Source organism: Bufo gargarizans, chromosome 2, assembly GCF_014858855.1.
Source record: "Bufo gargarizans isolate SCDJY-AF-19 chromosome 2, ASM1485885v1, whole genome shotgun sequence".
NCBI classification, from domain to species: domain Eukaryota; kingdom Metazoa; phylum Chordata; class Amphibia; order Anura; family Bufonidae; genus Bufo; species Bufo gargarizans.
Genome location: NC_058081.1, coordinates 338,928,594 through 338,942,114, shown reverse-complemented (window position 1 = coordinate 338,942,114; position 13,521 = coordinate 338,928,594). Strand labels below are relative to the sequence as shown.

Sequence of the window (13,521 nt, the reverse complement as noted above, 5' to 3'; positions counted from 1 at the left end):
CCTGTGGGCAGAGTGGCGCCCAGGGGTCCCCCTGCACTTACTAGTATGCCTGGGCGCCGCTCCGTTCGCCCGGTATATGCTCCGGTGTCTCAGCTCCGTCTGTTGTATTGGACTGATTTTTTTTGTAGGAGGCGTGTCCCTTGCTGTAGTGCTGGCCAATCGCAGCGCACAGCTCATAGCCTGGCTATGAGCTGTGCGCTGCGATTGGCCAGCACTGCAGCAAGGGACACGCCTCCTACAAAAAAATCAGTCCAATACAACAGACGGAGCATATACCGGGCGAACGGAGTGGCGCCCAGGCATACTAGTAAGTGCAGGGGGGCCCCTGGGCGCCGCTCTGCCCACTGGTATAGTTAGTTTTGAGTTTGTATATTAGTGAAAGGTCCTCTTTAACATAGCCCTGGAAAAAAAAAAAAAGTGACCCCAAGTTGTAAATGGGTCCAAATTGACAGAAGGAAGGGCCAATAGAAGTAGGCAGGGACAACAGGAGACGGTGGGGCCTGCAATATTGTAGTACAGTCTAACATACTGCCCTCTGGACAAGTGCATAAATACCTTACGCTCCCAGCATTAAAGGGGTTGTCCGGACAGATATATTGATGACCTATCCTCACAGCTGTTTGACGAGGAGGTGATGCTCCAAGAACCCAGACGGCGGTCATGAGGAAGATCTGGTCGGCCCCCTGGGCATCGGCCTACTTGGAAATTTCCCTGTAGGGTCTATGGCCAATCCACCCCTGGCTACTGGCCTGTAAAACTTCAAGCTATGTACAAGGCATACAGTACAGACCAAAAGTTTGGACACACCTTCTCATTCAAAGAGTTTTTGTTATTTTCATGACTATGAAAATTGTAGATTCACACTGAAGGCATCAAAACTATGAATTAACACATGTGGAATTATATACATAACAAAAAAGTGTGAAACAACTGAAAATATGTCATATTCTAGGTTCTTCAAAGTAGCCACCTTTTGCTTTCATTACTGCTTTGCACACTCTTGGCATTCTCTTGATGAGCTTCAAGAGGTAGTCACCTGAAATGGTCTTCCAACAGTCTTGAAGGAGTTCCCAGAGATGCTTAGCACTTGTTGGCCCTTTTGCCTTCACTCTGCGGTCCAGCTCACCCCAAACCATCTCGATTGGGTTCAGGTCCAGTGACTGTGGAGGCCAGGTCATCTGGTGCAGCACCCCATCACTCTTCTTCATGGTCAAATAGCCCTTACACAGCCTGGAGGTGTGTTTGGGGTCATTGTCCTGTTGAAAAATAAATGATGGTCCAACTAAACGCAAACCGGATGGAATAGAATGCCGCTGCACGATGCTGTGGTAGCCATGCTGGTTCAGTATGCCTTCAATTTTGAATAAATCCCCAACAGTGTCACCAGCAAAGCACCCCCACACCATCACACCTCCTCCTCCATGCTTCACGGTGGGAACCAGGCATGTAGAGTCCATCCGTTCACCTTTTCTGCGTCGCACAAAGACACGGTGGTTGGAACCAAAGATCTCAAATTTGGACTCATCAGACCAAAGCACAGATTTCCACTGGTCTAATGTCCATTCCTTTTGTTCTTTAGCCCAAACAAGTCTCTTCTGCTTGTTGCCTGTCCTTAGCAGTGGTTTCCTAGCAGATATTCTACCATGAAGGCCTGATTCACACAGTCTCCTCTTAACAGTTGTTCTAGAGATGTGTCTGCTGCTAGAACTCTGTGTGGCATTGACCTGGTCTCTAATCTGGGCTGCTGTTAACCTGCGATTTCTGAGGCTGGTGACTCAGATGAACTTATCCTCCGCAGCAGAGGTGACTCTTGGTCTTCCTTTCCTGGAGCGGTACGCATGTGCGCCAGTTTCTTTGTAGCGCTTAATGGTTTTTGTGACTGCGCTTGGGGACACTTTCAAAGTTTTCCCAATTTTTCAGACTGACTGACTTTCATTTCTTAAAGTAATGATGGCCACTCGTTTTTCTTTACTTAGCTGCTTTTTTCTTGCCATAATATAATATTTTTTTTTGCGGATCCATTGTAACAATGCCTAAAACGGACAAGAATAGGACATGTTCTATTTTTTTGGCGGGGCTACGGAACAGACATACTGATGCGGACAGCACATGGTGTGCTGTCTACATTTTTTGCGGACCCATTGAAATGAATGGGTCCGCATCCTATCCACAAAAAAAACTGAACAAACACGTAAACAAACAACATTTGTGTGCATGTAGCCTTAGTGTGCAGTCATGTGTATTTGCCTATTTTGCTTATTGCATGCATACAGGGAGACTAGGGACAATGCATAAGAAGAATACAGCATATTTGATCCACAGATTACTCACAAGAGACACAATCATCATGAAGGTTTATTACACCAGGATATGCATGAAATAGCAAACATACCTTGACAAAACTAGTAAAGTATTTATAGCTGTATCTTTTCTATAGGGAATGAGGTAGTTGTCATCCCTGACAATGGGAAACAAGCACTGGGGAAAGCAACCGGTGTATTGACTTTTTAGCTCCTGTTTGTCTACACCCTCTGTGTAGGAACACATGCTTTCACTCATGGTAGGAAAAATAGGCTGACTGAGATGTCGCATTGTTAAAAAAAAAAAGAGGGAATGGGGGCTGGAAAACGCAATAAGACTGGCTGTTTTGTTACAGACCTCATTTTATGGTGGTCCGGTTGTTGACCTTTCCATGACATGGACATAGCTTGAGGTTGAGGGGGTTAGCTGGACGGACATACTGTTTTCCAGGGGCAGGACTAGTTAAGAGATTTATCATTCCACACCAGTCTCATAAATGTCTAGATATAGATACAGAAGATGACTAATGTTATAAAGTGTTATGAGAAGTGGAGCCTTGATATTATAAAGTCCTTAGATCATCAGGCACTTTCTCATACCCCCGACAGCATAAAGTGATGAACAGGCCAATAAGCACCATAACTGATAGCAAAACACCTTCATACATAATTGCATCACATAATCCAATAAACTGGCAGTTAATGAAAATTCACTCATCTGTCCCCGCTGACCTGAAGCCATCTGCTAACCTTAGTTATGCATACCCCTATCCCTACGGAGAGACCTCCAGAGGGACTTGTTGATAATTATTCACTAACCCTTGTGACAAGCGCAGCTTAGAGGGAAAGCTGATATTTGAAGCAATCTGTGACAGTCCAGCTTTTAATAACAGGACAATAGGAACAGAATGATGCCAGCCCATAATAATTCCAGGACATAATTCTACTTTTAAGGCCTTATTCACATGCCAGTGAACCACTGACATGTGCTCTATGGAAAGCACATGGATCCATTGAATTCAGTGGGTATACTTGGACCGTTGGTTTGCAGAAAAAAAACCCGGAAGAATGCACTAATTTGGTCCGTTTTCTGGGCAAAACATAACCATTAAAGTCTATAGGTCCGTGAAAACCACAGACTGCACACGGATGTTTATCCGTGTTTGGTCTATTTTGCTAGGAGGTATCCTTGAAATCCCCTTTTCTGTCTAGCAGAGAACAAATGACACACAGTGATCAAAATACACACAGATGGAACAAACACGGCCGCAACATGGACGACATCACCGATGAAAAGTGGAGCAGTTTTTTCAGGGACGGAAAATAGACACAGAAATGTCAATAAGGCCTTATGGTTATCGGTTATCAGGTGCATGTAATATAAAGAGAATATACAAAAAGGCCTAGTTCTATCTTTTCTATAAAGAGGTTATATGAAATAAGAAAAAGCAGTCTATGAGTTCTTCACGTGAATGGGACTAAACTACAATACAGACTGCCCATCAGCAAGAGGGGTGTTATTTCGCAAGTATTTTTCCCCTATAGCTTGAATACACAACCCGCCCTCTTAGATGGCACCTACGTGGGTATCTGCACAGGGAATATAGGCCAATGCTATAGTGCTGTAGTTTACTAACAGATTATTGTCACAAATGGAGCTATACTGTAAATCAGACATCTCAGATATAAAAAGGCACATTCATCGAACACCACTTACATTGTGGTCTTTCTGCAGATTATCTTCTCCCTTATTTATATAAGCGTTGGGTGAATAGAGTACATTTGGCAATCCAGCTGCAGGGGGGAACCCGTGACCTGATAAGGAAGATGAGGATGGGTTTTAATACATTAATTTAGATATACTACAAAGAGGTTACATAATAAAAATAATATAAAAAGAGGATTTGCATTCATCTTTCAAAAAGATTATGTAATGCAATCAAAATCAATATGTGGATTTCAGCCGGTAAATAATGTCTTTACCAGTTGTCCCTCCAGTTACAGTACTCATTTGCCCTGGGACAACCATTGTGAGACGTAAGAATTGTAGCTTGTGATCATTACTTATTAGGGCAACACTGTGGCTCAGTAGTGCAGCGCTGGGGTCTGACCAAACACATCATCTGTACGGGGTTTGTATGTTCTCCTCTGGTTTGCATGGGTTTTCTCCCACACTCACTAAGACATACTGATAGTGTCTGATGAATAATTGAAATAATAATTACTCTATGGAAAACTAGTAATTGGTTCCGCAGCCCCCAAAATGTCATGTAAAAATAGATTAAAGGACATATAACAGAAAGAGCTGCCAAAAGGTATAAACCTCATTCTCCGAATTATTATTATACTTCTAAGGCCTTACATACTCAGCCAGGCTCCCAGAGACTGTATGGAATCCAGATAGGTTACAGGTCTCTCTAGTGTGGAGCCATGTGGAAGCATTGCAGAATGGAGCAGCATCTTATTCATACAGATTCCAACAGAAAAAAAAAACATTTTAAGGCTTCATAAATAAAATGTAAACTAAATCATGGATCATTCTCATATACAGTTGTACTCAAAATGACATAATCTTCAAAGCTCACCTCATCTGACATTATCTACTTGAGCAATAAAGACCCAGATTTACTAATGAGTCTAGGCCAACAATCTGACTAAAAAGTGGCATAAATTGGCAAAACTTGGGTTTCTTCAATTTTTTCCATTTTGTTTAAAAAGGGAGCAGGTCTTGGCAGGAGGGTCGGGGCTTAAAACAAAAAGGGCAGGACCTAATATGCAATGTTTTACACTAAAATTGTGCCTCTCTAAGGCCTCATGCACAGGAACGAATTTTGTTTCCGTGTCCATTTTTTTTTTTGCGGATAGGACGTGGACCCATTAATTTCAATTGGTCCACAAAAAATGCAGACAGCGCATTGTCTGCTGTCCGCATCAATATGTCCGTTCCACATTCCGGCAAAAAAAGATAGAACGTGTCCTATTCTTGCCTCTTTTGCAGACAATGATAGGCATTATTACAATGGATATGCAACAAAAAAAAAAAGGTTGCGAAACGGATGCCAAACAGACATCATCCGTATTTTTTTGCGGACCACAAAACACATATGGTCATGTGAATGTAGCCTTATGGTGTAAAATGCTGTATCAAAGTAAGCCAGTAAGCCAATAGTTGGAGTCAGACAAAATTGTCTCTCTGTTCATCACAAGTATCATCCAGCCTGAGCCATTGTGACAGCTGGCCAATTCAGCAGGCGATAGTCGTGAAGGAAGTGTTTCTTCCTGGCAATTGCCTGCTCTTCAGTGGAGGAGACCTTAACTTTACAGGCAGCGATCTCCTCCACAGTATGGAAAGGAGTGATCCCTAATGCCATCGCTTGTCCCCATACAGACTTGTTGTTTGCCAGAGGCTGTTTTACACAGCACGATCTGCTGCCGGCAAACAATGATTTAAGGTGGATTTACACTGCCGAGTGTCGGACAGATTATTAGTAACGAACGTTCCTGCGAATGCTCATTCCCAACAATCTGTCCTTTGCAAGTGCCGCTGATCACCCGATGAACAAGAGAAATGCTAGTTTATTAGGTGATCCTGTCGTTCCTGCAGGCACCACCGATCATGGCTTCTAAACAACAGATCGTGCTGTCTAAACAGCGATCTGCGCAGGGCCGTCTTTACCAAGGGGCAAAAGGGGCAGCTGCCCCGGGCCCAGTTGCTCCTGGGGGGCCCAAGGCAGCTGCCTCTTGAGCCCTGCTAGCCACTGCCCCGGGTGTCAGGCTGTCAGCTACACAGCGGGTGCTGCCATGCCATGTCTGCCGGCACTGAGTCCAGGCATTGTACTGTTAGAACTGTGAATGTGATCTAGGACCTTAGATGACATCATCAGCATGTGACCAGTAACCCAGCAAAATTACTGGTCACATGGCTATGAGGTCATCACAGGTCCTAGCAGGAGTGTTGCAAAAGAAGTTTGCCTTATCTGTGGAGCTTTTTTTTGTGAAGATGACATCAGAAAAAGGTGACAGGGGCTGTTATGGTAATATACTGTAAATTACTGTATAGTGGGGTGCTGTATACTGTGTGGGGGACTGTATACTGTGTGGGGCTGTATACTGTGTGGGGCTGTATACTGTGTGGGGCTGTATACAGTGGGGGGCCTGTATACTGTGGGGGGGGCCTGTATACTGAGGGGGGTCTATATACTGTGGGGGGCCTGTTTACTGTGGGGGGCCTGTATACTGTGGGGGCCTGTATACTGTGGGGGGCCTGTATACTGTGGGCTGCTATACTGCTTTACTATATACTGTGGGGTACTGTATAGTGTGGGGTGCTAAACTGCATACTGTGTGGTGCTGTATACTATAGGGTGCTATACTGCATACTGTGGGTTGCTCTGTAACACTAGGGTGAGCCAAGCCCTGGTCTCCTTCCTGCAGAGCAGTGCCCACTTCCAGCCCAGAGCACTGATCCTGAGCCGCTGGAGTCTTCAGAACTGGAAGTATTTACAGTCATTCACTGGACTCTACCAGATGTGTGGATTTTTTGTGTGTGTGTTGTGGTGGAGGGCGTGATTGCTTGCTAGGGTGTGGGAAGGCGGGATCCAGGGGGCCCAAGTAAATTTTTACCCAGGGTCCAATCAATATTAAAGACGGCCCTGGATCTGCGTCTCAGAAACCATGCAGCTGTATGAGGACAAGCAATGGCAATAGTGATCCCTCATCCTCATACTGTGAAGGAGATCGCTGCATGGCTTTCTGCCTTTAGGTGCATACACAAACTATCCAATTACATGGCGAATGAGTGTTTCACTGGTTCACTGGCTAATCGGCGACACATAATCGAGAATCTGCCAGATAATCGATAATAAGCATTTCTATGAAAGGTCGGGAGCGATTATCTGGCAGATTCTCAGCTCATGTAAAGAGACCTTTAGCACATCTACGGGCTTAGTAAATCTGGGCCATTATCTTTATACCAGGCACTGATACAGTATAAACTAAAGCACCCAGAATGCTGTGCAGCAGAAAGGACTGCACTATACAAGCTAAGGGGATAGATCTGTTGACTGGTTCCAGTAGCAACCATTAAAGTTTGATAAGCAACTCCAGACTATTAGATATGTTGTAACTCCAGGTAGGATAATTCTAGAAAAAAGTGAAACATAGGACCTGCAAACAGTTCATGGAGGTTGTGTATACATATAGAAAGGAAATTCAAAAGTGAGCATAGGGGTTCATTTATCATTTGAGGTTGTTTTTGTATCAGTTATAAGTCTGGCTTTGTTTAGTGATCCTGCACCAAATGTATGAAATGGTGCGCCTTAAAGCAGCACTGTCTCCCACTAAATGTTTTATTGTCTGGCCTGTTAGAAAGATATATAATAAATTATAGCAAACGTAATCTTTTTATTTGTGTGTTATCCATTCCTTTGCGGTCCTCTGTGTCATGTGATCGACACTGACTCGCCAAATGACACAGTGTCTTATGGGTGGACAGGAAGTCAGTTTCTCTATTCATACCTAGGACATCGAGGCTCCCATAGGAATGAATGGAGGAACTGACTTCCTGTCCACACATAAGATGCTATGACAGTCAGAGAGTCAGTGTCGGTCACATGACACAGCAGGGACCTAAAACCATAGGTAAGATTACCTTCAATTTACAACATGTACCTTTCTAACGAACCAGAGAATAGAAAAAGCCGTGGGAGTGCTTTTTTAATAATATATTTGGCGTAAGTGGAATGTGGTTTACACCCTTAGGTGTGACAGTATACCAGGGGGCTGTCTGACATGGGTTGCGATTTTTGTGTGACTTTTGTGAAAGTTAGTAGTAAATGAGCCATAATCCAGGTCTAATCTCACTTTTAGCTCTTAAATATAGATTACTGTAAAAAATGGTGAGGATCAAAAAATGCTTTAAAGATGTCATAGTTACCGCGGAAATGACGCAGTTGCCATGACTTGCGACTTTTTTACTCCACAAAACTGACATATCTGACATATAAATGATCCCTATAGTCTCTAAGAAACATGATAGAGCTTGGGTTTAAGGAAGCTTTGAGGAACAGGATAGAACCTAGGTTGCAGTTTCCGTAAGAAGATCAGTATTTACACTCTACAGGTACAGTATGACCATACATTTCTACCTAATTCATGCATAATAAAAAAAGAAAAACCTAGCACAAACATATTAAAAGTTCAATTCCATGACACAAAATAAATGACAATGAATAATAGCCATCCCAGCTCCATTTGTCTATGACGGTATTACATCTAGGGTAGAGCATATTCTTGGTTACTGCAGAAAGTGGGTTGTATTTCAGCTTGTTATAGACTTGCTATAAATCATTTGTTACATAGATAAAGTGCCTTGAGGTTAGATATTTCATTTTTTTTCTAATCCCATTCACTATACATCATGCCATAAAATTGGAAGTCATATTACCTTGTTCAGGAAAAGTCATGAATTCATTAGTATTGGCATCTTCTACAGTGTTACTTTCTTCTCCACAATCAGAGTGATCTAAGAGGGCAAGCCGTACTTCTGCAAGTGACTCTTCTTGATTGAAAAACCCAATTGTATGAGATGCAATAGGTTTACAGGTTGCTGAAAAACACAAATAGGATTATTTATATGTGCAATTCCCTGATTATCAATCAACATTTATTGAAATCCATTTTATTAGAAACCTAAAAGACAGTTGTCACGTATGCCTCCTAAGAACATGAAGTGGAGAAGCTATTGGAACTCTTCTTTAATTATATTCATTGTATCGAGCAGCATTGTGGAAGAAAGTACATTACGGTGTAAGGCCAGTTTCAGGTAGAGTTCTGGTTGAAACACCTGGACTATCTACACTTTAAAAATGCCATAATTGAATTTCCACACACAATTAGGACCTCTGTTCTTCTGTTCAAGAGATTTGTAGAGTTCATAAATCACTATGCAACCCAATTAGATTAACTTTATGCCGCCCTCACTGTTATCAGCTTCATGTTACCCTCACTGATGGCAGCATAATGTAGTAACAGATGCACTGATTTCAGTGGTTATGTCACTCATGAGCTAAAAGTGAGTGGTTGTAGAGAACCATCTTTATAATCATCACAGCCCACACCTGGAAATGAGTCACAGCTGCCTAAGAGTCATACTTATTCATGAGCTCCTGCTTTACCCACCCACCTACTCAGGGTCGGACTGGGAACTTGAAGTGGCCCTGGAAAAAAAAAATTAAAGTGGCCCCATGTTGTAGGCAGGTCCAAATTGATAGAAGGTAGGTCCAATATACGTAGGCAGAGCCAATGTAAGTAGGTGGGGCTAGCAATACTGTATTTCCCCAGAAGAACCAAATAGCACAGTGCAGCACAAAATACTGCCACCCCCACCACAGCATTCAACTCTATCACTGTCCTGAGGACGGCAATACAGTTGAATGCAGATAAGCGCTTTCTTCTGTCAGCCAGGTGCATAAGTACCAGATACTCCTAGCATTAGTTAATGCTATGAACCCGACTTGTGACTGTGAGGAGGGATTAGGTGGCCCCCTGGGCATCGGCCCCTCAGGAAATTTCCCTGTAGAGTCTATGTCCAGTCCTTCCCTGCACCTACTGATGATTGACAGTTCTCTCCCTGGGAGAAAACTAAAGAGAAGACTGTCAATCAACAGCAGGTCCGTGGGAAAAGTAGGAGATCATGAATAACCTTGACTCTTCTCAGGTACCCATGACTCTTTTCCAGGATGAGGCTGTGATGATTATGATGCTGGTTCTCAACAACCACTTACTGTTAGCTCATGAGTGACAGGCCATTAAAATCAGCATTTTGTCACTACTTTATGTTGGCCTCAATGAGGGCAGCTTAAAGTTGATGACAGATCCCCTTTAAGAGCAGCAATGTTTGTCAATTGAAATAGTTTTCTCTCCAAATACAAAAGCCAATATTGATAGATGTGGTCAAAATGATTCCTTTTTCAGATGAAGCAGAATTCGAAGGGCACGTTACACAGTGCAATGATCAGGATGGATTAAACCATTCATTCCCAATTTAAGCTTGCAGTAATCATTCCCTCTGTATGGGGATGAATGATCTCTACTGCGATCATTCTTACCCATACAGTTTCATTTTTTGTTGGCAGCATATCATTGTTTATATAGAGCGACCCAATGTGCTGCCAGAAAAACACTGGTTTTATGTGGCACATAAAAGAGGGCTCTCACGAGAGATGACCAGTTTGTTTGTTTGTCAGGTGATTGGTGCACATTTAAATAAATAGGCTCTTACATAAAAAAAAAATTTAATTGCATTTACTGGACAGTCTGCATCATCTTATGTGTTGAGATACAATGGATCAATAAGATGATTTTGCATCTATTTCATAAGTCAAAACCAGGAGTGGAATCGCAGCTTTTTCTTTTTGTGGTATCCACTGTTCAATTTAATTAAAAAAATGTTGACAACGCTGGTAACACAAAAATAAAACAATGCCTTTTTTATCTATCTATCTATCTATGATATATATATATATATATATATATATATATATTTATCTATCCATCTATCTAATCTACATATATTATCTATCCATCCACCGTACAAGTCAATTTGTTAATTTGCACGAATTTACACTTTTAAAGGAGCTGCACATCTGGCGGGGCTTTAGTAATCCCACATATGCGGCATTATTGCGAGTATCGACGCAGACATGACCATGAATCGTTTTGTAAGCGCCACATGCACAAATTTTATAGCATATGCACAATCCCTGATTCGTTTCACTAGCCGGGTGATTGGCACATGCGCAAACACTCCCAGTACAAGTTTATCATGGCCGCATGAGATATGTAGTTATGTTAATCTGCCGGCAGATTAGGTATTCAGCATCTGTAGATGGACGCTCCCTCACAGATGTAAAATTCTTACACAGTATTGAAGCAGAACAGGGTTCAATAGGGGAATTTACAGCCTGGGTAATAGGAACAATCCTATTACACCTTGCTGCACTGACTGGGGATCCAGACTGCCATTATACTGCTGCTCATTTCAGGTTTGCAATACCTCTGTAATGCCAGCAAACCGTTCTTGTTATTGGGGTCTTATTATTCCTTGTGCGGTGTAGTTATATACAGTCAGGTCCATAGATATTGGGACATCAACACAATTCTAACATTTTTGGCTCTATACACCACCACAATGGATGTTAAATGAAACAAACACGATGTGCTTTAACTGCAGACTGTCAGCTTTAATTTTAGGGTATTTACATCCAAATCAGGTGAACAGTGTAGGAATTACAACAGTTTGCATATGTAACTCCCACTTGTTAAGGGACCAAAAGTAATGGGACAATTGGCTTCTCATCTGTTCCATGGCCAGGTGTGTGTTATTCCCTCATTATCCCAATTACAATGAGCAGATACAAGGTCCAGAGTTCATTTCAAGTGTGCTATTTGCATTTGGAATCTGTTGCTGTCAACTCTCAAGATGAGATCCAAAGAGCTGTCACTATCAGTGAAGCAAGCCATCATTAGGCTGAAAAAACACAACAAACCCATCAGAGAGATAGCAAAAACATTAGGCGTGGCCAAAACAACTGTTTGGAACATTCTAAAAAAGAAGGAACGCACCGGTGAGCTCAGCAACACCAAAAGACCTGGAAGACCATGGAAAACAACTGTGGTGGATGACCGAATAATTATTTCCCTGGTGAAGAAAACACCCTTCACAACAGTTGGCCAGATCAAGAACACTCTACAGGTGATAGGTGTATGTGTGTCAAAATCAACATTCAAGAGAAGACTTCACCAGAGTGAATACAGACGATCACCACAAGATGTAAACCATTGGTGAGCTTCAAAAACAGGAAGGCCAGATTAGAGTTTGCCAAACGACATCTAAAAAAGCCTTCACAATCCTATTGACAGATGGGACCAAGATCAACTTGTACCAGAGTGATGGGAAGAGAAGAGTATGGAGAAGGAAAGGAACTGCTCTTGATCCTAAGCATACCACCTCATCAGTGAAGCATGGTGGTGCTAGTGTCATGCCGTGGGCATGTATGACTGCCAGTGGAACTGGGGTTCTCTTGTACTTATTGATGATGTGACTGCTGACAAAAGGGGCAGGATGAATAGAACTGTTTCGGGCAATATTATCTGCTCATATTCAGCCAAATGCTTCAGAACTAATTGGACGGTGCTTCACAGTACAGATGGACAATGACCCAAAGCATACTGCAAAAGCAACCAAAGATTTTTTTAAGGGAAAGAAGTGGAATGTTATGCAATGGCCAAGTCAATCACCTGACCTGAATCCGATTGAGCATGCATTTCACTTGCTGAAGACAAAACTGAATGGAAAATGCCCCAAGAACAAGCAGGAACTGAAGACAGTTGCAGTAGAGGCCTGGCAGAGCATCACCAGGGATGAAACCCAGCGTCTGGTGATGTCTATGCGTTCCAGACTTCAGGCTTTGCAGCCAAGTATTAAAAAGTGAAAGTTTGATTTATGATGATTATTATGTCCCATTACTTTTGGTCCCTTAACAAGTAGGAGGCACATATGCAAACTGTTGTCATTCCTATACCGTTCAGCTGATTTGGATGTAAATACCCTCAAATTAAAACTGACAGTCGGCAGTTAAAGCACATCTTGTTTGTTTCATTTTAAATCCATTGTGTTGGTGTATAGAGCCAAAAATGTTAGAATTGTGTTGATGTCCCAATATTTATGGACCTGACTGTATATATTCTAAAGCCTTTTTTGTATTAGTGGGGGGAAAAAAAGGGGGTTATTAGCCGTTGAAGTTAGAAAATTGCAGGGCTTTCTTTGCGTGTATTAGTGGCAAAAATATACAGACGTGGACAAAATTGTTGGTACCCTTTGGTCAATGAAAGAAAAAGTCACAATGGTCACAGAAATAACTTTAATCTGACAAAAGTAATAATAAATTAAAATTCTATAAATGTTAACCAATGAAAGTCAGACATTGTTTTTCAACCATGCTTCAACAGAATTATGTAAAAAAATAAACTCATGAAACAGGCATGGACAAAAATGATGGTACCCCTAGAAAACACAGAACATAATGTGACCAAAGGGACATGTTAATTCAAGGTGTGTCCACTAATTAGCATCACAGGTGTCTACAACCTTGTAATCAGCCATTGGGCCTATATATATGGCTCCAGGTAATCACTGTGTTGTTTGGTGATATGGTGTGTA

The 13,521-nt window shown here is 42.1% G+C and overlaps 1 protein-coding gene across 2 annotated transcripts in view; it reads right to left on the bottom strand.

Moving 5' to 3' along the window:
* LOC122925946 overlaps positions 1-13,521 on the bottom strand; it is a 405,237-nt gene that overhangs the window by 197,453 nt on the left and 194,263 nt on the right. For both annotated transcript variants that reach the window (XM_044277293.1, XM_044277294.1), the window contains exons 7-8: positions 8,746-8,907; positions 4,018-4,115 (exon numbers count right to left, since the gene is read on the bottom strand). In XM_044277293.1, coding sequence (XP_044133228.1) covers positions 4,018-4,115; positions 8,746-8,907 — 260 coding nt within the window. The remainder of the gene's footprint in view (positions 1-4,017; positions 4,116-8,745; positions 8,908-13,521) is intronic.